The sequence below is a fragment of the Argopecten irradians genome, chromosome 15 (assembly GCF_041381155.1).
Source record: "Argopecten irradians isolate NY chromosome 15, Ai_NY, whole genome shotgun sequence".
In the NCBI taxonomy this organism is placed as follows: domain Eukaryota; kingdom Metazoa; phylum Mollusca; class Bivalvia; order Pectinida; family Pectinidae; genus Argopecten; species Argopecten irradians.
The window spans coordinates 21,296,190-21,324,122 of NC_091148.1; the positions used below are offsets into that span (position 1 = coordinate 21,296,190).

At 35.1% G+C, this 27,933-nt stretch overlaps 1 protein-coding gene across 1 annotated transcript; it reads left to right on the forward strand.

The window, feature by feature from the left end:
• Nucleotides 1-1,695: 1,695 nt before the first annotated feature.
• On the forward strand, nt 1,696-26,601 carry LOC138309162 (uncharacterized). The gene is made up of 7 exons (XM_069250319.1): nt 1,696-1,839; nt 8,844-8,937; nt 20,929-21,103; nt 21,805-21,998; nt 22,713-22,922; nt 24,597-24,890; nt 25,709-26,601. The coding sequence occupies exons 2-7, from the start codon at nt 8,853-8,855 to the stop codon at nt 26,047-26,049; spliced, it is 1,299 nt and encodes a 432-aa protein (XP_069106420.1). The 5' UTR covers nt 1,696-1,839; nt 8,844-8,852; the 3' UTR covers nt 26,050-26,601.
• Nucleotides 26,602-27,933: the final 1,332 nt, after the last annotated feature.

The following is a 27,933-nucleotide window of genomic DNA, read 5'->3' on the forward strand; positions in this document are numbered from 1 at the left end:
TCCTGTCCAAGGTAAGAGAATATGGGAGACAGATGTGTCGATATCACTGCCAATGTTAAGGAATATTCCTGTCCAAGGTAAGAGTTTTGAGGCAGATGTGGATACCACTGCCAATGTTAAGAGATAATCCTGTCCAGCTTAAGAGAGTATGGGAGACAGATGCGTCGATATCACTGCCAATGTTAAGAGATATTCCTGTCCAAGGTAAGAGAGTATTGGGTACAGATGTGGATACCACTGCCAATATTAAGAGATATTCCTGTCCAAGGTAAGAGAGTATGGGGGACAGATGTGGATACCACTGCCAATGTTTAGGAATATTCCTGTCCAGGGTAAGAGAGTATGGGAGACAGATGTGTCGATATCACTGCCAATTTTAAGAGATATTCCTGTCCAAGGTAAAAGAGTATTGGGGACAGATGTGGATACCACTGCCAATGTTAAGAGATATTCCTGTCCAGGGTAAGAGAGTATGGGATACAGATTTGTAAATCACTGCCAATGTTAAGGAATATTCCAGTCCAGGGTAAGAGAGAATGGGAGATAGCTGTGTCGATATCACTGCCAATGTTAAGAGATATTCCTGTTCAAGGTAAGAAAATATGGAAGACAGATGTGGATATCACTGCTAATGTTAAGAGATATTCCTGTCCAAGGTAAGAGTTGTGGGGACAGATGTGGATATCACTGCTAATGTTGAGAGATAATCCTGTCCAAGGTAAGAGATAATGGGGTTAGGTATGACCACTATGTTTGCTGACAACGCAGGTAAATGGTAAAATGATTCCGTTTTAGTGAAGACCAACTGCTAAAAAAATTGTCCTGTTGTTGCGCTCGGTTAAAACAGTCTGATTTTGAGATTTCCACCTTTCCGGATATTACCTTCGATTAATGAGACATATCCAGAGGAGTATTATGCAAACGAAAATTAGGAATATTTTTGTTAGTGTTTAGTTCTGATTGCTATCGATGGTACAAGAATTTGAATAATGTCGTTTTCTTACGATCAATGACACAAATACATGTACATGCATTAATAATAAGTTAATATATTTGTAAATGAAACTTATAAAAAATTAACGAGTTTATTTAGTATTACACACTCAAAAGCAATTAGTCAACTTCCAAATGATTACAATTAATCTTACTAACGATTATGTGTTCAATTTCAGAACTTTTCAGAACCAAGGAAATTAACACTACATCATCACCACACAATTAATTATTAACACCGTATGTCAGTAATGATTCAGTACACAATTGTGCATGGCAAAAAATGTATGTAGAACAGTCAGCCACAATATGCAACGCCTACTGAAGTATTTTAAATAAATATTCCGAAAAAGTATGGTGTTACACGTGACTGTAAGCTTATGAAAAATTATAGGTTATATTCGATGCTGATCTATTTTATCATATACAGATGTAGATCAATGAAATATCATCCAATGGAAGCAATTTGTTATTCGCTGTTCATTACAACAGGAAACAGTGTAAAGTTTCCATGGTTCCCCTCACATCATATATCATTGATATGTTTCGGCAGCATTTCATGAAAGCAATATTGGGTAAATATACTCATCATTGCGCCCGGACAGGCTTTACGTCTCGGTCACGTGGTAAATGTGACGTCATCAATATTCTGAACCAATAAAACACCTTCATTGGCTGTTTAGCTAACCTTGTTCGAATGCTTCAATGTAGTAGGTTATTAATCTTCCAGTCAGCTTAATATCGTGGATTACCAATTGATACCGATTTGAAAGGTTTTAGGTATATTGAGTGATAGGGCATTGCAAGCGACAGGTTGGTCGACGACTTGACGAGGAAGACGGCGACGTAAGTAATGCTTATTTGCTGTTGATAAAATACTATATAACACCAACTGTAAAATAAGGCAAGACTCTTACTGAATATTATTCATTTTGTGACTAATAGAATCTTACATAGTTTGCCAAGTGGATAGGGATACCTCAACCCGAGTGAAAGATTTTAACTAATTGATTCTACGCTTACCGAGGGTTGGTTGGCAAAATCTTTCACGAGGGTTGAGGTATCCCTGTCTACTTGACTGGCCCACAATTTATTCTTTTTCTCCCATACTTATGGGGAAATGGTGACAATTCATTCGACATGAGTGTATTTGTGCATAAAAAATGGTCGTCGCATATATTGATGACGTCACAGCGCATGTGGATTGTCTTTTCCCTACCCGGTATAGGACTAATATAATCTTACATGGGCCTATCAGGTGGACAGGGATATCTCAACCCGAGTAAAAGATTTTGGTTGGTCAACCCGAGGCTCGCCGAGGGTAGATAGTCAAAATATTTCAAGAAGGTTGAGATATCCCTATTTACCTGACAGACCCATGTAAGATTCATTTCCTCTCATACTTGAACGAAACATTATTTACAAAACGCCGCCATCATAATAACGTCGCAGTGCGTCAAAATCAATGACGCCGTCGACAATAGACACCGCATGTAATAATGACGTTACGTCATTGTCTAGCGCGTGTGGGCTGTCTTTTCCCTACCCGAGTAAAAGACAGAGTTATCTTTTCCATAGCAACCGCGGGATAACTCTGTCAACTATGGGAAAACAATATACTGGCTGGTCCAGGGCAATACACCCATGTCGCCTGAAGCTGTACTGCATGGCTACCCATGCAATAAAACCTTGTGACGTCACAACGTCAAAAATATTACTATTTTTTTTTAAAATTAAGCTGGATTTACTTTATAAAAATTATGTATGGAAATTCGACTTGGAATCGGGTTTTTTCGATTTTATTTTAAAATGGCGGAAATTAATAGAAGTAAAATTGCGAGAAACCGTCGAGGTATGAGAGAAAAATGCTCTTTCATACGTGGATTTAAAGGATAGGAATATTCTACCCTCGGGATCACAAAATATTATAAAACTCTCGGCTATTTTTGTGACCCTCGGGTAGAATATCCTTATCCTTTATATCCACGTATGAAAAAATCTTTTTCCAAGCAACCGCGGGATAACCATGTCAATTTGGGAGAAATTGATTTCTTTTATTTTCCAGCAATTTAAATAACCATTTAAACCATTATATTGTATCTTAATGTTATTTATACTGCATATGCATTAAACATGTGTGTAGATATATAATGATAACTTATGATGTCATAGCAGTCATTCCTGGTCTGTTCGCTGTTATTATAATGTGACTATGTGTGGTGTGCTTAACTAGTGTGTTTTGATAGTACTGTAAAGATTTCCACCACTGCAAAGAGACACAACACTGATACACCACAGTCCCCCAAAACGTACAGACATCCACACACCACAACTCATTCCACACATGGGAGGTCGTCCTCAAAAGAAACTGGGTGTTACTTAACCTCAAACATAATAAATTGATTTTATTAAGTTAAAAGTAAACTAGATGTGATCTCGATCCAAACTCGGGATTTCAAGCCAGGTTATGATATGAGTAATGTTATAGAAGAAACGGCCACTATAATACCTTTTCCTTCTCCTTTCTCTTCTCACTTGATAAAGAACCCACCTGATGTTTCAAAAGAATTTTGTGTTATTCAACATATTTTCACCGTGCCCTTCAACAGTAAGGTAATACATTAAAAACGTATCGTAATAAAATGTCTATGTGGTAATCAGTCTTTGGGGTTAAGGTATTTTACAAAAATTGTACTGTTGTAGCATATGTGACCTGTGTGATCTTTGATATAATTTTAAGGTGAACAAACAGGAATTTGCATTTGCAGGCACACATATATGTCATAAGTCACAAAGTTTTTTTCTGGAAAGTAAATTTGTTTTTATCATTTTACCTAACTGAGACTTGGAATGAAAGTCAAGGTCAATAAAGGTCAATATTCTGTAGACATATGACCATGCTATGTCTATACAAAAATTCAAACATGTATGATAAGTACTAAATACGCTGAAACATTTAACATTTTTGGATGAAAAACGACAATAGCGGCTTTTGAAGGGCTATATATCTCCGCCATTTTTGGTGCAATGATCTTGAAATTGTTAATTAAATGTGCGTGAGAGCATGCTTTTTTATATGCGGTCTTCAAAAACATTTCTATATAGATAAGTTCGTTTTTTATCTTTGTTTGTCATCCTTTGACCCCCTAGCAAACTCTTGAAAATGACATAATCTCTGATAACATAGTGAGAGAAACAAAACGTGTAATACCGCGATCTACCTAAATAACAAACGTACACGCAGTACAACGTACAGTTATGAACTAATAAGCGTTTAAAGTTCGTTCGAAAACAAAATAGTTGTTAACGTCTGTGAACTTAACCTTGAACGTTTTCGTACAAAATCGAACGTACGTTTCAAGCACTCGTGTACGTACACGAGGTGTCCAAAGTTGAGTGGTAGCTTACTTCGTTTGAGCTAGAGTGTTAACAAGGCTAGTGGAAATAATAAGACTAAGAAAAAAAATTTACAATAACAATATCAATTTCCATCCGTAATGGAAAACCCTGATAACAAATATTTAGATGGAGCGAAAAGTAAATTGACCCCGATTTGACCGATCGCCAGGCAGATTGTAGCCATGCCTCGTGCTCGTATACGCAGGTGTTTTCATTAAATGGTGGACCAAACATCGGAGCATATACGATACAAAATGCAAAGTCACCTTCGGTTTGATTTAAGGTTGACCATCTGTCAGTTTTATGTCTGTTTTTCATTAAAATTGCAATTTATTAAAAAATAATTAATCATTATAACGTTTCGTTTGTGCGTTTATTTTTTTTTTACATTTTCGGAGTGAAATATAAGCTTCTTTGGTGAACATAAAAGCGAAATACTTTACTCAATAAATTTGGATATTTTCACTCGCTTTTAACCAATTAAAATGCAGCATTGACAATGAAAATATCACTTTGATTTTTAACTCATTAGTTTAAGTGCAAAAATGACGTCATATGTTTGTGTAGAAATATGACGGTATGCTCACAAAAAACGTGATAATCGAAAGGGCAAAAAATCTGTAATAAACAATAGTGGAATAACCTTTGGCGGATTGAATTGAGAAAAATAGTAAAATGCTCTTTGTTGATGAATACCAGTGATATTTCACCTCGTGTATCAAAGTTACCACCTCACCAGATGAAATAAAACTGGTATTCATCAAGAAACAATGAATATTCTCCATATATTTTGTCAATTCTGTAAACTTTTATACTTTTATTCAGATATTGCTTTCGCTTGTTCTTTGCATTGTCAAAACAGTGAACTCCGTTGAAATTACATAATAATATTACAAATAGCCATCGTTGAATCACAATAGCTCAAAATCAAGTATACCAATACATGATTTCTTTTCGGTATTTTGGTATGAACCTCCATTTCCAAAAATCTATATACCGTTATTACCGCGGGTTATACGATTTTTGTTACATCTGAAGATGCCCAATGGTGGCATACGTGGACACTATTACCACATTTGAAAAAAATATGCGGCCTATATGTTTGGCCTAATTCAAAACAAAAGATGTGATGTTGGTAACTCTTCATGTCTTCGAATAAACCTTTTATCCCTTCAAAATGGAATCATTATTACAGCATATAGACTTACATTATATTATTACTACATACTACATAATTATGTACTGTACTTTCACGGAATACATGCATGAATAACCCGCTGGAGATCTACTGGTTCGGGTATTCTAGAATTTACTTCACAAAATCATAGAAAATACCTTATTTTGCTTTCCGCGGGCTATACCCCGGTGCAGGTAATACGCAGGAAATTATAGAAAGAAAACATTTTGTCCTACTGTATGGTTGTTTAATTTCGCGAGTGTAAAATTTCACGACTTACTGTTTGGAACTTTTTCGCGGGTTTTTTTTTTCACGAATTATCCAAAAAGCCTTTGAAAACATCGTTCTTACGACAGGCTGTAATACCAAAACCACAGTTTTGTTAATTTTCGCGAGAAAATAAATATCGCAAATTCTGCGAATTAAAAACCTCCACGAATATTAGCAATTAAACAGTGCAATGGTCCTTGTCATTGGCTGGTTAGTTTATTATGCAACAAATATTGATACCTAAGCATTAAATTAACTTTCGTTTACAAATGTTCTGTGTTCGTATTTGATAAATTGCCCTTTAGTATTCACATAATGTGGCAAAACGTTATTTATTTGCACACGTTACAATGTACCCCTAAATTTTCAGACATGCTCCAATAGCAAACCGTTGGTAATGATACGTAGCAAAGATTAATAATTTACAGCTATAATAACGATTATATCATCACGAGATGCAAACAAGTCGAGTGTCAATTGATGCCATATATCCAGCATATTATGTTACATAATTTATGAATTTATCGAACAGAAGCTGCACCTTTCTGATACCCTAGATCAATATGTTTTCGTGTGCGACAAACAATGCATGTTTCGAGGATTAATGTAATTAACAAAACAAATTTCCGCAGATATGTTTCATCAAAAACTTTTAAACTTTGAATCGTGAAACATAATGTATCCGTTTATGAAACCTTTTTTTCATTTCGTCCGATTGGACATAGGGTATAGTACATGACAACGGCTGTAGTATGTCCAAGAATATGTAAATAAATTAAACATATTGTTCGCCAGTAAACCTAATTAAGTCCTACTGGCGCGTAAGAAAATGAATAATAATTGCAATATTGAACTACACAAACCTTATTTTAAGAAAATAAATGTAACCCTTTCTCCTTCGAGCCGTGCAACACACATCATTTATGAACTCACGTTTTTCGAGGATTTGTCCCCTTAGTAGCAACCGTGTTGTTATAGAAGTAGTTCCCTAGTTTCCAAATGAATGCATTCGTATCACATCCGACGTAAGCTATATAGCTAGTGTACGACAATAACACCCGAAGGACAAAGGAGAACGTGGGATTTATTCGCCACAGGAGACCGTTGGTTAATTTGTTAAGCTAATTTCAAAAAAATAAAATGTTTCATACCAAATCAGACTTTTTGATTGACCATATTAATTCTGGTGTTTTTTTTCCATATCACTATGAAAATGAAAAATACGAGAATGATGCGATTCATTTACGATGATATACCAGTAAAATTACACTATTGACACAATCATACAAGTAAATCATAGTTTAAACTGTCGAAGTCACCAGATATCTGGCGTATTAAGAGATGTAATATCACATGTACTATTCATTGTTACCAGAAGTCGCTAACCTTTAGCTTAGTTTGTTCCTTTTTTTCCTTTATACATTGGCCTAGAGTATTGACTACATTTGTATAGCTTTATATTCGCAGTAAACACCATTTTATATGTGGATATGAAGGATAGAGATATTATCTCCTTGTCTTACACTATTTTGTGAATCAGAGGAAAGAATACCCCCCATCTTTTTTTATCCATGTATGAAAGAATATATTTATCTCTTATACCTCGACGTGTTTATAACATTTTTACAAGTATGATGTCTGGTCATTTTAAATAAATTTTGAAGGAAACAGTGAATGCAAGTCACTTCTCCGTACATGAAAATTATGTGATGATTTTAATACCAAGCCGTTGTTTCTGTTCTCTTAAGGTAAAACCAGCCAGGTTTCTAAGGAAGTAAACGCAGTGACGTTACATGCATATTAAAAATTTCCTAATAGTATCTAGTGCGATTAAACGGATCAAACGTTTGTATGCATCATGACTATCCATTGATCTCACTAATGACGCGTCATTTGTCGAGCAGCTTTGAAGATGCTCTGCCGCTGACTAATGGTGGTTTTCTCTATCAACAACAGGAGCCGACGAATTAGTGTTTTTACTTCAACTTCATTTTCTAAAATTACTGACTTTACACCATTACCATCGTTGAGATGTTTGAGCTTCTTATTTCACTTAAAGATTAAAATATTAAAAATAATTAATTTCCTCTCGAAAAATATCCACGGCAGTTTGTCCTATATGGAATGAAGTACTGATTACGCATATGCCGATCGCAAAATAAGTATTGTAAGTGTATTTTTGTGTTGATCAAACACATGTATACATGATTAAACATTTGTTATTGTTCAAATGGTGGGTATCGTTTATGCTCTGTCGAGGGTCGACCACCTCAAAATGTTGCTCCTAAAGCATGGTCTGCTACTGTTTACATTGAAATACACTATGAGTGTTTTATTGAAATCATTATATTTAACGTTTACAAGGCATGTTATCATAGCCATGATGCAGTATAATGTGACAGGTGCTTGTTTGGTGTCTTTGGTAACATGCTTCAGTGAGATAGCACTAGAAAAAGAGTCCCACTGTTAACAGGGGACAACACTAATATACCACCCAAAACACAGAGTCACACAATGTAACGCAAGAGTTACATTATATTGAGATTAAAAACATAAATAGACCGCAGTTTCCAGATACATACACACATTCAAATACGGCAATGCATTTCACACATGAGTTGTCCCTAAATGACCATGGCTTTTAACATCACATTCATCTAATAAACCATTCAACACTGACCCTTGCGTTCGTTGTGTTGTTTTAAATGTTGTGGAGATTAATAGCGGTAGTGTGTTATGTAATAGTACTATTAGTATGTAATAGTACTATTAGTATGTAATAGTACTATTAGTATGTAATAGTACTATTAGTATGTAATAGTTGAACACTTTTAGTAGTGCTATCTCACGGGAGTATTACATCAAATATATAAAACAGCACATCGTACACGGTCGCAATTTACAGATGAGTTTGATGATGTTCATAACAAGACTACAGACATTTTTAAAATATTAAAATTACGATCAAATCTGTCTGACCAAAAACTAAATCATATTTTTACAGATCTTGACCATGTCCAGCCTGCGTATAATGGAATTTATTCTGGCCACGACAGCTGTCCTGTCTCTTGTCATCGTAACGGAAACGCACGTCGCAGGTTTGTATACAAATGTTTTAAAACTTAACTGGTTATCATGATTTAACATCATTGTTTAACGAATTGATGATTATCACGCCTTTACAACCGTGTAGGTACTGCTTAAATGGTTAACCATTGTGGCATTGTGGCAGAGGTTATGCTTTTACTTATACCGTAACCGTTAATTTTTGGCGGGAATGATATTTTTGCAATTTCACGGCAAATTGCTATAATCGCAAAATCAAATGATTCGAGAAATATTGAGAAATGGTTTACTCATTGATACTCTAAAAACCAGATCGCGATGTTTTTTACCTAAAAACGCTGAACTTTTTACCCGCGTAAATATACGGTTATACAAATGTGTCAAATTAATTAATTTTTGTTTATAACTCATTCCGTTTCTTCAACTGTTTAAACAATTGACACAAACTTTGCTTTTAGTTTGTGTATGTAGCATCAACAAACATTCTTCCATTCAATACCAACACACCTTTTGGTGGTTCTTAAATAAATATACATTATCAGGGATCTGCTTCTCTTGATCATATATTACATATTAGTTTAGTCCTTAAAGGCTCATTACCTTTCCGAAACGGCTTTTAATTTTTCCAATGTGAATAACATGAAATTGATAAGTTTTTAGAGTATGAAAAATTAATAAGATTATAAGCGTACCCGTACTTCAAGAATCATCACCTTCTGAAAAATTTTAATTAAAATACATAAAATGTTAATTTCACAAAGCGGGTCGTATTCCATTTCGGAGGGCTGAAGTTGGTTGCGAGTTCCTAGTTCCTAGTTCCGTTTAATAAACGGAACTAGGAACCAGACCCGAGTTCCGTTTAACTTAAACGGAACTAGGAACCAGACCCGAGTTCCGTTTAAGCTTATACGTAACTAGGAACCAGACCCGAGTTCCGTTTAACAAAACTACTGGCCAACGAGCGGAGTTCCATTTATTAGGATTCCTACCTATAATTGCATGTTCAATTACATATTATATACATGAATCGAACTTAAAGCTTTCATGAATAATACAGCACGGAATTAATCTCCTTAACACAAATTTCCTTAAACGGATCTGACACCTAGACTCCAGTTCCGTTAACGTTAAACGGAACTGGAGTCTAGGTGTCAGATCCGTTTAAGGAAATTTGTGTTAAGGAGATTAATTCTGCTGTATTATGCCGGATGTGAAATTATTAGACGGATACATGTATCGCCTCCGCCCTTCATAGATAAAAGTAAAGTATATCGTAGAGTTTGACGCATATCTTTAACTGTTTAAAGCCTTTGGTTGCGGTGGATCTATTGCAGGTTTTGAGGCAAAGGATCAGAGATATTACTTATATACAAATTTTATTTATTTCATTTATCTATTCATTGGCAATTCCAAAAGGCCCAGGGACCGCCTTCTTAAATAATTGATAACAAATCAATAAATTAAAAATAAAAAACATTCAACAAACAGTATTGCTTGGAAACACCAATATTCAAGCTAAGGGAGAAGGTTCTCGTGCGTGTTTTGACTTAATTTGTAGTCATTTGTTGCACACTCATGACAGAGGGTCAAACCTCGGACAGAAATGTCCCCACATGATTGGCAGAGAGCCGTCACGTGGTGACCCAATAACCGGGTGTTAGTAAATTTTATTAAGATGCAATATGGCGGCTCTCGTCCTGTTTCAAAATTTAAACACATTCTCTTAAATTAGATATACCATTTTATTACTGTAAAACTGTATAGTACTTGGGTTTTAAAGTCATCTGACCCGAAGGGTCAAGATGACTTATTGTCATCGTGCACCGTCCGTCGTCGTGCGCCGTACGCCGTGCGTCGTGCACCGTGCGTAAACTTTTCGTTTAAATCGCAACTAGTCAAAAAGTTCTTAACGGATTTTAACCAAATTTGGCCACAAACATTCTTAGGGGAAGGGAAACAGATTTTGTATAAATGGTGACTGACTCCTTTGGGGCCTGAGGGACGGGGCCCAATAGAGGAAATTTTGGTAATTCTTTAAAACGCTACTTGTCAAAAAGTTTTCAAATGATTTTAAACACATATGGCCATAAACATCCTTAGGGGAAGGGGAACAGATTTTGAATAAATTATGTCTCTGACCCCCTGGGGTCTGAGGGGCGGGGCCCAAAAGGGGAAATAGAGGAAAAGTCCTTCAGAACACTACTAGCCATAAGGTTCTTATTAGATTTTGACAAAATTTGGCCAGAAATATTCTTAGAGGAAGAGTAACAGATAGGGGAAATAGAGGACAATTCCTTCAAAACGTTACTAGTCATAAGGTTCTTATTTGATTTTATCAAATTTGGCCAGAAACTTTCTTAGGGGAAGAAGAACAGATTTTGTATAAATGGTGACTCTGATCCCCCTGGGGCCTGCGGGGCGGGGCCCAATAGGGGGAATACAGGAAAATTCCTTCAAAACTCTACTTGTTATAAAGCTCTCATTTGATTTTGACCAAATTTGGAAAGAAACATCCTTAGGGGAAAGGGAACGGATTTTGTATAAATGGTGACTCTGACTTCTCTGGGGCAGGAGGGGCGGGGCCCAATAGGGAAAATTTTCGTAATTCTTTAAAACGCTATAGTAGTCATAAAGTATCGAAAGAATTTCAACCAGATTTGGTCTAATATATCTTAATGGGAAGGGGAACAAATTTTGTATAAATAATTACTCTGATCCTCCAGCGGCAGGAGGGACGGGGCCCAAGAGGGGAAATAGAGGAAAAATCCTTCAAAACTCCACTTATTGGATTTTGAAAAAAAATCGATGAGAAACATCTTTGATGGAATGTAAAAACATTTTGTATAAATGTTGCTCTGACCCCCTCCCTCTTGTTATAATTTGTGGAGATGATTTTCAGATGACCATTAAGGCCCATAGGCCTCTTGTTTTTGTTTAAAATGAACTTAAACCGTTTTTATACAAATCACATGAAATGTATTCTTAATACCAATTGCATCCCCGACGCCAGTTGGAAAGTTGATGACGCGACGAAAGTCAAACGTAACAATTCAAACGTTTTCTAGACTATGATTATAAACAAATTTATGGGTTCCTACCTACAGATCACACTCACCTCACACAACATACACGCAACACACTGCATACATGGGAGGCCGTCCTTACATGACCATAGCTGTTAATAGGACGTTAATAAATCAAACAAACAAACAAACAAACCTACATATCAATCCTCACTCTACAATCAATTTATCGGCATAATTTTTAAGTTATTACCTCAGCGAGAATGCAGAGATGATCAAGTAGTTAGCGCTTTAAATGTTGGATGGATTCTTGTCACTTTTGTTTGTGATGCTTTCAATATCGCCACGCTGGTGTTGTATTGAGGTAGGCCTGCTGTGCACTAGGAACGCCGAAATTTATGTTGATTTACAAATTATTCAGGATTATTCTGCAGGTTCTTTATACAATATATTCGCAGATTCCGAAAGGAAATACACAAATAAATGTGTAGGCCAAGGCCGATTATATTTAAAGTATGATTCAAGTTTGATTTCAGATTTTTGACAACACAAATAGGAAAACAAAGACCTAATGATACAAATCAATGGTTCTCGATGCGATAAATTCGTTATATACACCCTTGTCCCCTGTAAATCTTACTAACCATCTGTGCCTTTATAGTGGGTCGGTAAATGACTATATAACTAATATTGGAAGATGTAAATTGGTACGAGTAGCAAATATGATGTTGAATAATTCGTTTTAAATCAGTATCTTTGCTCGGTATGAGGTTGTGTGTAAAGTCTATTGGAATAACTAAATCGGTAGAGTCGATCGTCATGTAAATCAACTTATAATTTACTTTTCCAATTTCTGCTGTGATGAATTCTAGGATATCAGGAGCGATCATTTAACGTTAATTACGCAACAATCGGTATGTAAATCGTCGTTACCACCGGATTTGGTTGTTTTTTGTGTTTGACATTCATACATACACTAACATATCTCAATAAATACATTTTACTGGCATATAATTTACCGTAAAACCTAGCACTGGCATGGCAGAGTGGCGGGCAATTGTTTTATTACTGGTAAGTTTCGTTGTTGGGATCACTCATCAATCAATCAATACAATAACACAGATATCATTTAAATGTAAATACATACATAAGGCTTGGAGTCATGTGTGTGCGTGTTGTGCATGACAGACTAATTATCTCTGGTAAAAAATGGCGTGCCAATGAAGTGGACCAGACCTATTACACAACATACATATACTAATATTTAATGAAACACACAGGGAAAGGAAACGCATGTTTAATTTTTTGTTTTTGTCATTTTAAATCGATAGTTCATTGTTTTGGTTTTGCTGTTGTTACTGAATACATATTGGTTATTTCTGGTTTCTAATCACAAACACCCATCGCCAATAGAGTGCGAAAACGGGAATATTTCCATACCGACTGAAATCACCATAGCTTCAATGCTAACACTGATTATAGCGAAATAACCAAGATCGAGATAAGGGCCTGCTAATCTCTGCTCAGTGTTTTTAGAAAGGAAGATAAGCACAATGCCAACAGACAATCCCCTTCATCCATCACTTGTATAAACTATGAAAATCTAGAACACATTATTCAAAATACAATTATGACTCATCAACACAAAATAATATTTGATACAAAACTCAATCATCTTATTCAGGCCAATCAAATTATAAAACTTTTAACAAAAAACTTTGCGATAGTAATACATGAATAAAATTTGCTGAAGCATTAAACAAGTTTCATATTCACATCTTCTCTATAAACAAAACTCAGATGGCTTTGACAAAGAACATGAAAATGATATCGTATTTTCTTGGTAACCTAATTCGAACTGTTGTTTTAATTGGTATCATATTTAATACTGTTCCTGTGACATCTAGTGTTCTTATTAACAGTATTTGGCCCTATTCTCCTTTAATTGATATATAAAACATGTAAATGACATTTGTGAATGCAGTAAATACAGTACTCTAGGCAAATTTGACGATGACTCCGTTGCCATTGTAAGAAATTGCGGTTTCACATCGGTCGATATTTAGATATTAGCAGATTTCGGTGAAAATTATACATAGGTTTTGAGGGATAATGAATGCAGAAGTACGACTGTAGGTGCATCAATAGTCGCCGATTGCAATTCAAAACTAGCCATTTTCTATGATTTTATGAAATACATTCCAGATAACCCTCACTAGCATATTGCCCCCGGGTTATTTGTCGATATAAACCTTGATAATACAAGTGTAGCGTGCACTACCAATGGCTTATAGTGAAAGGGAATACAGATACATTTACAGATATGTAACTTTAATACTAACATGGTATTTGGTTGCAAATATATTTCCAATGCAAGAAAACTAGTAAATCAAAATCGGCATTTGAAGCGGTTACCATCAGCTTTCCACATCCTTGTGATGTTAATGATGTAGCGTACAATGTTAAAACTCACATTTTTTTCAACTTTGGTATGTAGTTTCTATAGATAGCAATGGGGACAACCTACGTCACCGGAAGGGATATCGGGCACACAAAAACAATGAAAAAACGCCCGCTTCAAGATGAAAATCGGCTGAAATTATGACATACAAGCAATGCATCTTCTAAACCTATCGTGCGTCAAAGACAGTGTATTGTTAGAGATTCTATGAAGCTATTAAATATGGTCAAACTAGCTCAGATAATGCAAACACCTCGACACAATATTTTTCGACAGCAGGGATATCGGTCACATTTTATTCACTAAAACGTTAAAAGTTGTAAATAAATAAATTTTGCTGCCACAAAACTGTCCCGTTTACTAATATGTAATATATGACTGTTGAAGAAGAAAATATTTCATTCATTATATCTGCTTGTGGAGAAACATAGACGGTTCTTAATTAGAAATTATGAAAGTGATATCGGTCACACTTAGAACTGTAGGGGTAACGGTCACATCCAAAGTTGCGAAAACTGAATATTACAGCATTGTACATGTAATCGTTATTTACGCATTCATGCAACTCCAATGGATACCCCGTCAAAATACTTTTATTGAATTTATCTTTTAAACCCACTATCAGCAAATGGTTGGCGAGCTATAAAAATAGCCTTCCCCCATTGCTCGTCATCCGTCCGTCTTTTATTTCTGTTATTTCTCTGAAAGTACTGGAGGGGTTTCATATGTAGATCCAGTTTTGTATAATATATTTCGGAATCAATCCGAAATCGATTTATTTCGATACCGTTACATGTATTTGCCAGAGAGTATTAAGGATAATTTTCAAATTTCATGTTTAGAAAGTCATCTTTCTTGATTCTAATAGATGGACTTGTTGCTGTGGTTCAAATTCAACATGTGAGCTTAATACTTAATGAACCTTTCTGGAATTTTATAAGTTCAACATGTATCTCTCTCTTTACTCTTGTTGTGTATAATGCACCAATTGGAAAACGCGGTAGTCGACAACTTGAAGTTCGTTACCATGTAGACATACAATTATCAAATATCTTGTTCGATATAGACATTTTGATAATCATTTTTAACATAGGAATGTATTTATTAATGCTCATTTTTTTAGACAGACAAGATTACAAAATAATGAATATTTGGCTATCTTGAAATTATTTGACTACCACGGTGCTTTATAGCATTCATATACATATATTTACTTTTTCACTGAAACCCTAATATGTATACTTACCAAGCGCATTTGACATTCAGGGGTGCATGATCTGCTATCCGCTTATTTTCAATTGATGTCATAATTTTTGTGCCATCGATCACAGAAAATGGCTGTTTCGTCCTTGACGATATTGATTTTTTTCTTTATAGATACAAATATCTTCGGATGTTATCATATAAGTGTTATCAAATGAAAATATATTCATTAAATTGCATTCAGTTGACAATTAGGGGAGTATGAATGCCAACTGGACATCTGTTAATTCAACATGAAGCGCTGAAGATATTGGACCAACATGTTAAATTGACCGATTTGTAAATCCAATGATAAACGTCACGATATCTCTTGGCCCTCTTGCATGTTATCAATTGATTTGCTTTTATATTTTTTTTGCATATGATCATTTGTGCTATTATTGTTAAGTTATATTTTAAGTACCTTTTCAATCGTTATCTGTGGAGAAATTATTAGTGAATTGACATGTAGAACCGTACTAACGCTATCAGCTAAAAACCCTCAGTGATCCTGTGTATCATGTATTCACGTATTTCTGTAGCTTATAGATCAGTGTGCTGAATGTACCTGAATGATTAGTTAGGGGAAACAACGCTGCAATATTTCAGCAATCTTTACGAAGCGACAAACCATTTCAAAATCTTTGGATGTGACCGTTACCCTGTGAACGACATCCTTTTTAAAAACAACAAACCACCAACTAGGTTATACAGCTATGTCACTTTTGTAGCGGATAAAATGAACGATAGCTACTACTTGAAATATAAGGTATTTTATATCAGTAAATAACAATAAAGTTAAAAAAAATACACTTGACATATTTTCGGTGAATATAATGTGACCAATAGCCACGCTTTGGAAAAAAAGACGGACGGATGATGAGCAATAGACGAAAAGCGATTTCAATAGCTCGTTAACCATTTGCTGATAGGGGGTTAAAAAGTCGTCTTTCAAGATCAGATAAATTCAATAAAAGTATTTTGGCGTCTTATCCACAGTTTTCATAACTTTGGATGTGACCGTTACCCCTAAAGTTCTAAGTGTGACCGATATCACTTTCATAATTTCTAATTAAGCACCGTATATAATTCTCCACTAGCAGATATAATGAATGAAATATTTTCTTCCAACCGTCATATATTACATATTAGTAAACGGGACAGTTTTGTGGCAGCAAAATTTATTTATTTGCAATTTATAACGTTTTAGTGAATAAAATGTGACCGATATCCCTGCTGTCGGAAAATATTGTGTCGAGGTGTTTACATGATATGAGCTAGTTTGACGATATCTAATGATTTCACAGAGTCTCTAACAATACACTGTCTTTGACGCACGATAGGTTTAGAAGATGCGTTGCTTTTATGTCATAATTTCAGCCGATTTTCATCTTGAAGCGGGCGTTTTTTCATTGTTTTTGTGTGCCCGATATTTTTCAACTTTGGTATGTAGTTTCTATAGATAGCCCGGGGAAGGAACCCTCTCGTTTAATAAATCGTATAGCCTGCGGGCAAATACGCACATACTCATGGTAGTACTTTTTTCAGAGTTGTTTCTTTACACGTTTATGATTTTCACACTGAACAGACGTAGCTAATGCATTTTTGTTAAAATGCCCATGTTTCTCAAAGTGACGCTTTAAAGACCAAAATAAAAACATTTAATTAAAGGCCTTAATTAAAGGTCATTTACAAACTTAATAACACTAGAATTCAATACAATACATAGTGTTGTGGTGGTCATCTTTTATTTCGGATCGGCCCAAAAATAGCATCACTTGGTTGAAACAATGTTAGGATTTTGTTGCATTTTTAGCTTTGAAAGATGTAAAACAGCACTGTGCATTCTTTGGCACCATATTTCTTTCTTCATTTTATATGTTCATTCCGAAATCAACAGACCTTAGATGATCCACTTACAGAATAGATAACAAATTAATACATTCAGCATGAATATACAATATTACAGATAAGTACTGGGTAAAAGAGAAAGAAAAGTAAACATTCAGTTACAAACTAAAGTAAGATTGTCTGTAAACGCGTTTGAAATAGTGCAATGGATAAATAAAACATATCACAGTCAGACACTCTTATTTAAGGGTTAAAACTATTAAAATTAGATTACATTCGGTTTAAGATTATGTTCTTTCTCGCATTAACTCTACGACGCTGGCAATAAAACTGATTTGAACGATTTAAACGTAACTTACAACTAGGGACTAAAACACAATCGGTTGACTCGGTAAGACTGTAGACAAAATTATGAATAAAGACGAAATGTCTAAACATGTCTGAAATATGATCGATTTTGCCCATACTGCTGTATCGGATGTACTCAATATATCCGTGTCCACAAGATATAAAACAATATCCTTTGCTCGAACTCCATGGCAGTCTCATGGGTCTGTCGATTGATGCAAGCTGAAAAGCATCATTTGAGGTTGAAATCTTAAAAGAAGTAAAAATTATCAGAAAATCGCTCCCGATACTACGCTTGTTGATAACAATTTTCTGACCTTTTAAAATGCAAACTGAATGTCTTTTAGCTTGCATTGATTTAATCTGCACTATTTGAGTGAGGTTTCCAATTTACTTTTTCTTTACTTTCCACCTTGAGATAAGCAATTTTTGATTCTGATATCTGAATGATACTGATTGAAATATAAGTCCTTAGTCTTTCTCCGCTTCACACCATTCGTTAGTTGAGTACATACATAAAATGTATGAGAGGACACATAAGCTCCGGATATCCAAGTGGCATTTCTGAATTTCAAAAATGTTCAATTTTGCTTCGAGTATATATATATGCTAGAGCATTTTGCAATTTGGATTATTCTTTTTTTCCTTTTTTAATATTTGGCTGTTATCAAGTAAACTTAGTAGAAAAATACAGATTTTTAACGCCGGGGCTGTAACTCGTCAACTTAACACAAACATTTCTATATTATAGTCTAGTTTCTCTATAGATCATGTTGAAATATCTGTCCAACAAATGCAGTTTACACACCAGTAAACAATAAAAATTAAAAATCATTCCTAATATATACATTTCAACCAACTATTTTTTTTTAATTTAATGTTCCGATAAAATGAAATGTTTTTAAACGTTATACGACTGATGTAACAGCCGTTCAATTGATAGAATCTCCCGGAATATCTGGCTCTAATTTGGTGGGAAATGTTGTCAAGTTCAGTAAGTACACAAAATATAGTTCCACAATAACAATATCTTTGTTCATTCTATTGATGCAATATTTCTCAAAAAATATTTTCTGAAATATAACTTAACATTCATTGCATTCAAATTGCTTAATTGAAGAATTGAAAATACAGAAACAATATAGATCAAATCTGATGCGCATTTACACTATGTACTTGCGGAAGCCAGTATTACGGTGTATGCATTCATGCTCGACAACCGACTGCGTTCTCAAACAAGTGTAAACGATTTCCCAGTTGGTAAGGTTATATAGCAAAGAACATACGGAAATGTAAATATTAAATGACGGACTTATTTTATTGTCAGAAGATGACGTAAACTTGGTATTATGACTTAAATGAGTGTTAACAAAACTTCCTAAATGTATGTTGAACTTTGATCTAGCAACAGTATTAATTAGACAATGAAAACACACACGTTGAGGTCTTTGTTCACATAATCAAACTTTGATGGATAACCGTCTACAAGGACGCTGTTGCAAGGAAATCACAAGTGCTACATGTCTGCCTTTTTCAATGGCAACAGAGAGAGAACCACTATTAAAAATAAACATAATTAGCATTTATAATATTAATTTACATATATGACGAGATCACATGTTCGAAATAAGATTTAAAAGTACTATAGTTTATTGTTATACCAATAGAATTTCTATCAGTCAATCCATTCGTCTTTGTCTTGGGTGATGTTGTTTTTTACTTTCCTCTATAACATCTTATTTCATTTCAGAATATGTTATTGATGATAATCAAGATAATCGGAATTGGGCAACAGGCAACATGACTATACACATCCTCACCTTATATGTTGACAATACATACAAATTAATATATATATATATAAACATAAATAAAGTCAATTGCTAAGTTATCTAAAGTTGATGATATCCTAAAACATTAAGATAGACATTGATAAATATCATATACAAAAAGTCTCCCAGTTTATATCATTACAAATAGGGAAAAAATATATTCAACGAAATTCATAACTTCCATTCAGTATTTCATGAGGAAATACGAGGCAATGACAAATTGTTACTGTAAACCAGTTTTCTTTCGCTACTAATTTCTGTTTCTCGAATTTAAAATTGAATGGGAATACATTTGTGTTTAATTGTGCAATAATTATAAAATGTGGTTAATAAACAAAATTGTCGATTTAAGGGATCTGAAACATTTTACCATGAAAAAAAAACCCTTGATGATAAGATTGCAGTTTGGGCGGCACTGAACTCCTTGTTATTATGAGGAATCATTAGGTCAATATTTATTTGAGGATAATGACGGCAATAATGCCTCTGTTAATTCAGAACGCTATCTGAGGTCCAAATTTCTGCCTGCTTTGAAACGCAAAGTGAGAAATATCAATTCGGTATGGTTCAAACAGAATGGTGCAACACCACATACAGCATTCTGTGTCATTGACGGTATATTTCTTACAAGACCCAGTTTGCATGGCCACGTCATTCCACAGACCTTAGTCGTTTGGGCTTCTTTCTGAGGGGCTACCTGGAGAATAGGGTGAATTCACCTAGGTGAACAAATACTAATGAATTCAAAATAGCAATCAAGAGAGAAATCAACAACATTTCGAGAGACATGCTCGCTGCAGTTCTTGCAAACTTCAAGTCCAGAGTTGCAACTAAGATGAAACAGAAATGACGTCATCTAGAGCACATTTTTTTCAAATGTTACGTTCCATGAACACCGTTGCTATGGCAATAATAAACATTGCTGAAATGTATATTTGCACTAATTTAAAAAACAAGTACTGGCATTGTAATGTCTAATTTTAAAATGATGTATTGCAAATGAAAATAATATATAACTTTAAAAATGTAACACAATGTATAGCACACCTCGTATCTATTCACGGAAACAAACTTTCGCGAGTTCGATTTGATCGCAAAATTAGCGAAAATAAATCGCACGCGAAAGGAAGTTGATTTACAGTAATCTTTTTGTGATGCTATTTACAACTTAAGAATCTCGATATTTTTAAAACAATTAATTATTTCCAATAGAATTTACATTGTGCAGATAAATATTTCGGTCAACGTCCTTATTTATTTTTTTAGATTTCGGAGTGTGTTTCAACAAGTTCTACAGTGAGTCGAAGTCCTGGTTTGACGCCAAAGCAATATGCGAGGAAGGAAATATGACCCTAGCTCACTTTGACCATGCGTCAAATTACTCCTACGTCCATAATCTGATGAAGTCTGCACTCACGGAGATGTTTCACAGTCCTCCAAAGTTGGTTCGATTACACTCGAGATAAAGGAAACAAGAGGCCTAATGGGCCTTAACAGATATCTAACTCTTAAAGATGCTCCATCGCCGACAGAGCATAAATGATATTCATCATTTGAACAATAAATGGTGTTTAATCGTGTTTATATACATTTATGTCTAATTAAAACAAAAAAATGATATAAAATACTTTGTTTTGCTTTTGGTGCAAGCGCAATCAGTACTTCATTCCATATAGGATACAGTGCCTGGGAATTTTTTCGGGATGCAATTAATCATTTTTTATATTTCAAACTTGAATTAAAATTAGAAGCTAAAACTTTTCAATGGTGGTAATGGTGTAAAGTAAGTAGCTTTTGTAACTGAAGAAAAATACTAAATCGTCTGCTGCTGTTTTTGATAGTGCAAAAATACCATTTGTCAGCGTTGGAGCATCTTTTATACAGCATATATGAGAATTACACAGTAATATATAGCATATTTGACACATGTGACATTGAATGAAGGTCTGACCTCCATGGGTCCAGAGGGGCGGGACTCAATTTGGGATATAGAGGTAATTACATGTACTTCATTTTGCCTCTATAAGCCAGGTGAATGGCATTCTTGAAGGATAAATAAAGTAAATTCTTTGGAATCTAATTTCTTTTTAAAAATATAGTATGTTGCGATATATGCTCTCCGGGCCTCTTGGGTTTTTTTAGTTCTGTGTGGGTAGGAGCATATCGTACGGGCGGAGGAACACCTAATTGGCAGGACGACTGTCTCAGTGTTAATGGACAACTACTAGGAGATAATACAGATAATTCTAACGAAGCGTGTTTCTACTTGGATGATGCCAACTCGTTGAAAACAGATTCTTGTACCAAAGAGCTGCCGTTTCTGTGTCAAACATCAGGTAAACATATGCTACAAGACAACTGTCGGTCGGTTTGGTTTGTATGATTAATATATGCCATATCTTGTGAAAAGTGTAATATTTGTGTCTGTAGTAACTCTTTAAATTAACGCAACTATCCTAGTCAAGAAAATACTAAAGGTATCTTTGAAGAAATCATTCCTCACTATAGAAACATCACCATATAATATTAAATGTTTTATTAAATGAAGATTTCCCGGAAGTCGTAGACATACTTTAAAACAATTCGCTGATTCGTTATCGGTTTTAGATATGAGCGACCTTTGTCAACCTCTAGGGTATGCCAGATTGTGGTAAACAATTACTTGACGTCATTATTCCATGCGATGTAGCCGTGCCGTACATATCGATGACGTCCTCAATATTTACTTGCAGGCGATGGAACCGTGTTCACGTCGTTGTGAAATTCAAGGCTATTAACTCGCAACTTTTTGTGAATTGTAGAAAAACTATTGATTTCCTACCAATTAAGTTGATACAACGAAATCCCAACCCTAGGGGGAATTCATGAATATCCAGCCATCAGCAAGCCTCTTGTTGGACGTTCATAAATTACCCATTGGGATGTGATATCGTTGTCGAGTCCTCTAGGAAGAGAAAGATTATATTTCGTTTCAAAGTATTATGACACCGATGACTAATGAAAAGACTCTTTAATTCATCTTTGTTTTTTGTTGATGTTCTCATTTTTAGACACCAAAGATTGTTTCACCACACATTCAACATTTCTTGATGCATCAAGAATGAATGATGCATATACCAAGGAATATGCAAGTGATTGTATTCTTGATTGCATGACAATATCTGGATGTGTTGGCTTCAGATACGACCCTCCTTTGTGTTCGCCCATTACGTTTACGACTGGGATGACTTACGCTAAGGGAGCTACAAAATACATGATAGGTAAGACAAATCATGAATTGGAGTATCAGTAGTTGATGTTTAACAAATACTATCGATTTCACTTCTGATATCACTGTTACGTCTGTGATGTACCATCATGTTTACTGACTCAACCACAAAAATACATTTAGATTGAATGAGCTATGTTGCTGTCATTCTGAATACCATATAGCAGGTTATTTTCACGGGAGGATATTTTTGGCTATTTCATGGAACATTGCTATACAGTGGACCTCCGATAATCCGGACGCCGATAATCCGGAAAACTAAAATTCCGAGTGTCAAAATGTCAGAGAACGGTATTTGGTAACGTTATTTATACTCACTGGCCCTATTATTCGGATTTCAAATGTAAACATTTGATCCACGAAACATCAAGAAATTGTAGAATCATATATACCCTTAAAGTCATATCACAAAATTTAAAACCGCTAAAATCGCAAAAATTATACCCGCAAAAATTGCCGGCTACCTTGCACCGATTCACTGACAATTGCCATAACAACAAGACATCACAGAATCGTGGTTGTGGGAGAAATTAGACCGGGCTCTGTCCGTCTACCTGTTCGAATGGGTTGATTCGCACCGTTCCATTTATTCCAACAAACGGCCCTATTTATGTCAGACAAGTGCCCTAGTTGGTTGTGCACATTTCCTATTCCGAATTTGCATATTACAGAGTTATCCGAACTTACGAGTAGGTATTAATTGTGACATCATGTGTTTGCGAGCATAACGTCATACGTTTCTGAGAAAACAAAGTGAATTGCGCTCACAAAATAATGACGTAACAATCAATATCTTCCCGCAAGGGAGCTAACTCTGTATTATTCAAATACGTAATTTGGGACCTTCGAGTTTTGTTTTTATTTCGTTAATATGGGAATAGTGTAAAATAGCCTTTATCCCATAACTATGCTTGTTTCACAATGGAAAAACCATGTGATAAATTCCATAGCAGTTGGTTATCGTTTATGTTTACACACTCCAGTGAGTAAACACATACGGCGCCTCTGATTGGTCAATTCCAAGATCTCTTGATTCCGATTAGCTCTCAACTTCGGACTACTTTTCATAGCGCATTTTCTTTTAAATATCATTTTATTTACTGTTTAACAGGAAGTTGCATATTCAAAGTATAAAACAATAGAATATTGGCTCTCTATTTAGGCACTATATTTTATGGCGAAAAGATATCACTACACAATGCATGGCGGGATGTTTCCCTGAAAGAAGACGAGAAAAAGTAAAAATAGAGAGCTAAAGTTTTGTGATAAATAAGTTCCCCAACACGTGACTGCTGTTTATCTAAATCTCGTTTGTTAATTTTCATTTTTTTAAAAGACACTCGCTAAAGCTCGTGTCTTTTCGAAATTTGAAAATTAACTATTATGGTATCAAGTCAATTAATTCACATTGTTCTACGTGCCTCAAGACCCATTTATTTTAGGCTTATTACTCTTTAACGACAATTATGAAGTTGAAACTAAACAAAAATGTATACAGGTATGAAAAATCCATGTTCAGTCTAATTTTAGAGAAAATATAATAGCATAATCGCAGCAAATGAGGAATGAAAATTTCACTAATCATATGATTAATTGAACTACCTTATGAAAAGCAGGACCTAGATAACATACATAACTTACACTTGTACCTTGTTATTGTTACTAGATCTACTGAGAACGTCTGTACCCCCTGACATTAGTGCCATCAGAAGCGACTTCCAAGACATATGTTCGTCTTCGAGTACATCAAGTCAGGAGGTACCGAATATATCACCAACTAGCAGTCTTACATCATCCATTATGACGAGTGAGCTCCCTCAATCGACGGCAAGCGTCTCACTGACCATGACAGCCAGTGAGGGGGGATCGACCTTTGACCCAAGCTTAACGTCCGAGTCAACACCGCATCTCCCAGATCCAATCATGTCTGTTGATTTGGCAGCTACGTCACTTCCGTCCGGTTGGTAAAATTTTAAAGTATTGTACAAGTTATATAATTGAATAAAATAGCCATATTTGTACTAGTTGCATATACTCCCTATGCTAGAATTGCAGTGTGATCGATAGAATTGCAGTGTGCTCGAAAAACACTTGGCTAGACCGAGAACATTAGTCCGTGATACTCTAACAATAGAGGTACCTGGTCCTCGAGGATTGACCCGATCCAAGACCACTATACACTTTTAAGTCTTCACCCCGAAGACTCAATACACAATTCAGGTTCGCATATCCCATGTCAAGCACACTACCAGTGTTTGGAACAGTGTTTGGACCGTTTTATAATTATTTTGATAAAACGGATATCAAACAATGCAGAATAAAAATGCATGTAATTGAACTGGTTCTAAAGAGCTTTATGAAATAAAATATTACAGTAAATTTATTCATATTATTCCGTTCTTATGTCGATACTTATCCGATAGTATGCACGACTGCAAGTCAATTCTCAATACAAGAAGATTTCTTCAACGTTAATCCTGTTGTTTGTATTTTTAAAATAGACTCTGTCTAGTTTGGGAAAACCATTTAAATTGTACCGAGGACATAGTAATTCTGTTGACGTTGTGAAGTTACAACATGAGTGTTTAGCCCGAGACTAGCCAGTATTACATCGGTAGGTATGAAAAAAATGCTATCATATCTGGAATGGCTAGCAATTTAACCACAACCCACCCAAGTATCCCGTTTCATTCGTTCAATGCCGCACAATTCACACTGCATAATTGCCTATCCGTCTTCTCTCAGTCCAATACAATTAGCATTTCTCTATGATTTCAGAGACAGAATCTCTGTCGGTATCCTGCTCTAACTGCGCATGCTACAAAAGCACTTCCGTGAATCAAGAGGAGTTGGAAAGGAGTATCCGGGAGTTGAAAAAAGAACTGAGTATTGATCCGAAGGAACTATCTTCCTTCAAGCGTAAACTGATAAGTGCCCCTGACGACCGACAGTCCGCGGCCAACATCGGGTATGGTGGAGCGCTGATTTTGTGTGTGATACCTGCGATTGTCATTTTTTTGGATATCGGCAGACTCACCCGGGAATTCAAACAATTCATTTTACGCCTCAGGAATTCTCAGCGCGTTGTTGCGGACGTTGTCCCACTCGGCCGTACCTGAATGTCCTGACAAAAAACTTCTCGACCAATGCGTATTTGAATGGTTATAATAGAAACATCTCGAGACGAGTTTCATAATCAGCCATTCTCTATGATTTTGTAAAAAAAATTCCAGATATAAGATCTGTACTTGGAGATTGCCAGGGGGTGATATGTCGATGTATTCCTTGAAAGTACATGACGTAAGTTCTCAGATTTGTTCTTCATTATAACATATTTGTAGAAATGCCTATGTTGTTCATCAAAACATATTTGTAGAAATGTCTGGTAATATTAGGATATGTTGTTCATCATAACATATTTTAGAAAAGTCTGGTAATATTAGGATATGTTGTTCATCATAACATATTTTTAGAAATGTCTGGTAATATTAGGATATGTTGTTCATCATAGCTTATTTTTAGAAATGTCTGGTAATGTTAGGATATGTTGTTTACCATAACATATTTTAGAAATGTCTGGTAATATTAGGATATGTTGTTCATCATACCATATTTTTAGAAATGTCTGGTAATATAAGGATATATTATTTATCATAACATATTTTAGAAAAGTCTGGTAATATTAGGACATGTTGTTCATCATAACATATTTGTAGAAATGTCTGGTAATGTTAGGATATGTTGTTCATCATAGCATATTTGTAGAAATGTCTGGTAATGTTAGGATATGTTGTTCATCATAGCTTATTTTTAGAAATGTCTGGTAATGTTAGGATATGTTGTTTACCATAACATATTTTAGAAATGTCTGGTAATATTAGGATATGTTGTTCATCATAACATATTTTTAGAAATGTCTGGTAATATTAGGATATGTTGTTCATCATAACATATTTTAGAAAAGTCTGGTAATATTAGGATATGTTGTTTCATCATAACATATTTGTAGAAATGTCTGGTAATATTAGGATATGTTGTTCATCATAAGCATATTTTAGAAATGTCTGGTAATGTTAGGATATGTTGTTCATCATAGCACATATTTTTAAAAATGTCTGGTAATAATAGGATATGTTGTTCATCATAACATATTTTAGAAATGTCTGGTAATATTGATAAAACGGATATCAAACAATGCAGAATAAAAATGAATGTAATAGGACTGATTCTAAAGAGCTTTATGAAATAAAATATTACAGTAAATTTATTCATATTATTCCGTTCTTATGTCGATACTTATCCGATAGTATGCACGACTGCAAGTCAATTCTCCATACAAGAAGATTTCTTCAACGTTAATCATGTTGTTTGTATTTTTAAAATAGACTCTGTCTAGTTTGGGAAAACCATTTAGATTGTACCGAGGACATAGTAATTCTGTTGACGTTGTGAAGTTACAACATGAGTGTTTAGCCCGAGACTAGCCAGTATTACATCGGTAGGTATGAAAAAAATGCTATCATATCTGGAATGGCTAGCAATTTAACCACAACCCACCCAAGTATCCCGTTTCATTCGTTCAATGCCGCACAATTCACACTGCATAATTGCCTATCCGTCTTCTCTCAGTCCAATACAATTAGCATTTCTCTATGATTTCAGAGACAGAATCTCTGTCGGTATCCTGCTCTAACTGCGCATGCTACAAAAGCACTTCCGTGAATCAAGAGGAGTTGGAAAGGAGTATCCGGGAGTTGAAAAAAGAACTGAGTATTGATCCGAAGGAACTATCTTCCTTCAAGCGTAAACTGATAAGTGCCCCTGACGACCGACAGTCCGCGGCCAACATCGGGTATGGTGGAGCGCTGATTTTGTGTGTGATACCTGCGATTGTCATTTTTTTGGATATCGGCAGACTCACCCGGGAATTCAAACAATTCATTTTACGCCTCAGGAATTCTCAGCGCGTTGTTGCGGACGTTGTCCCACTCGGCCGTACCTGA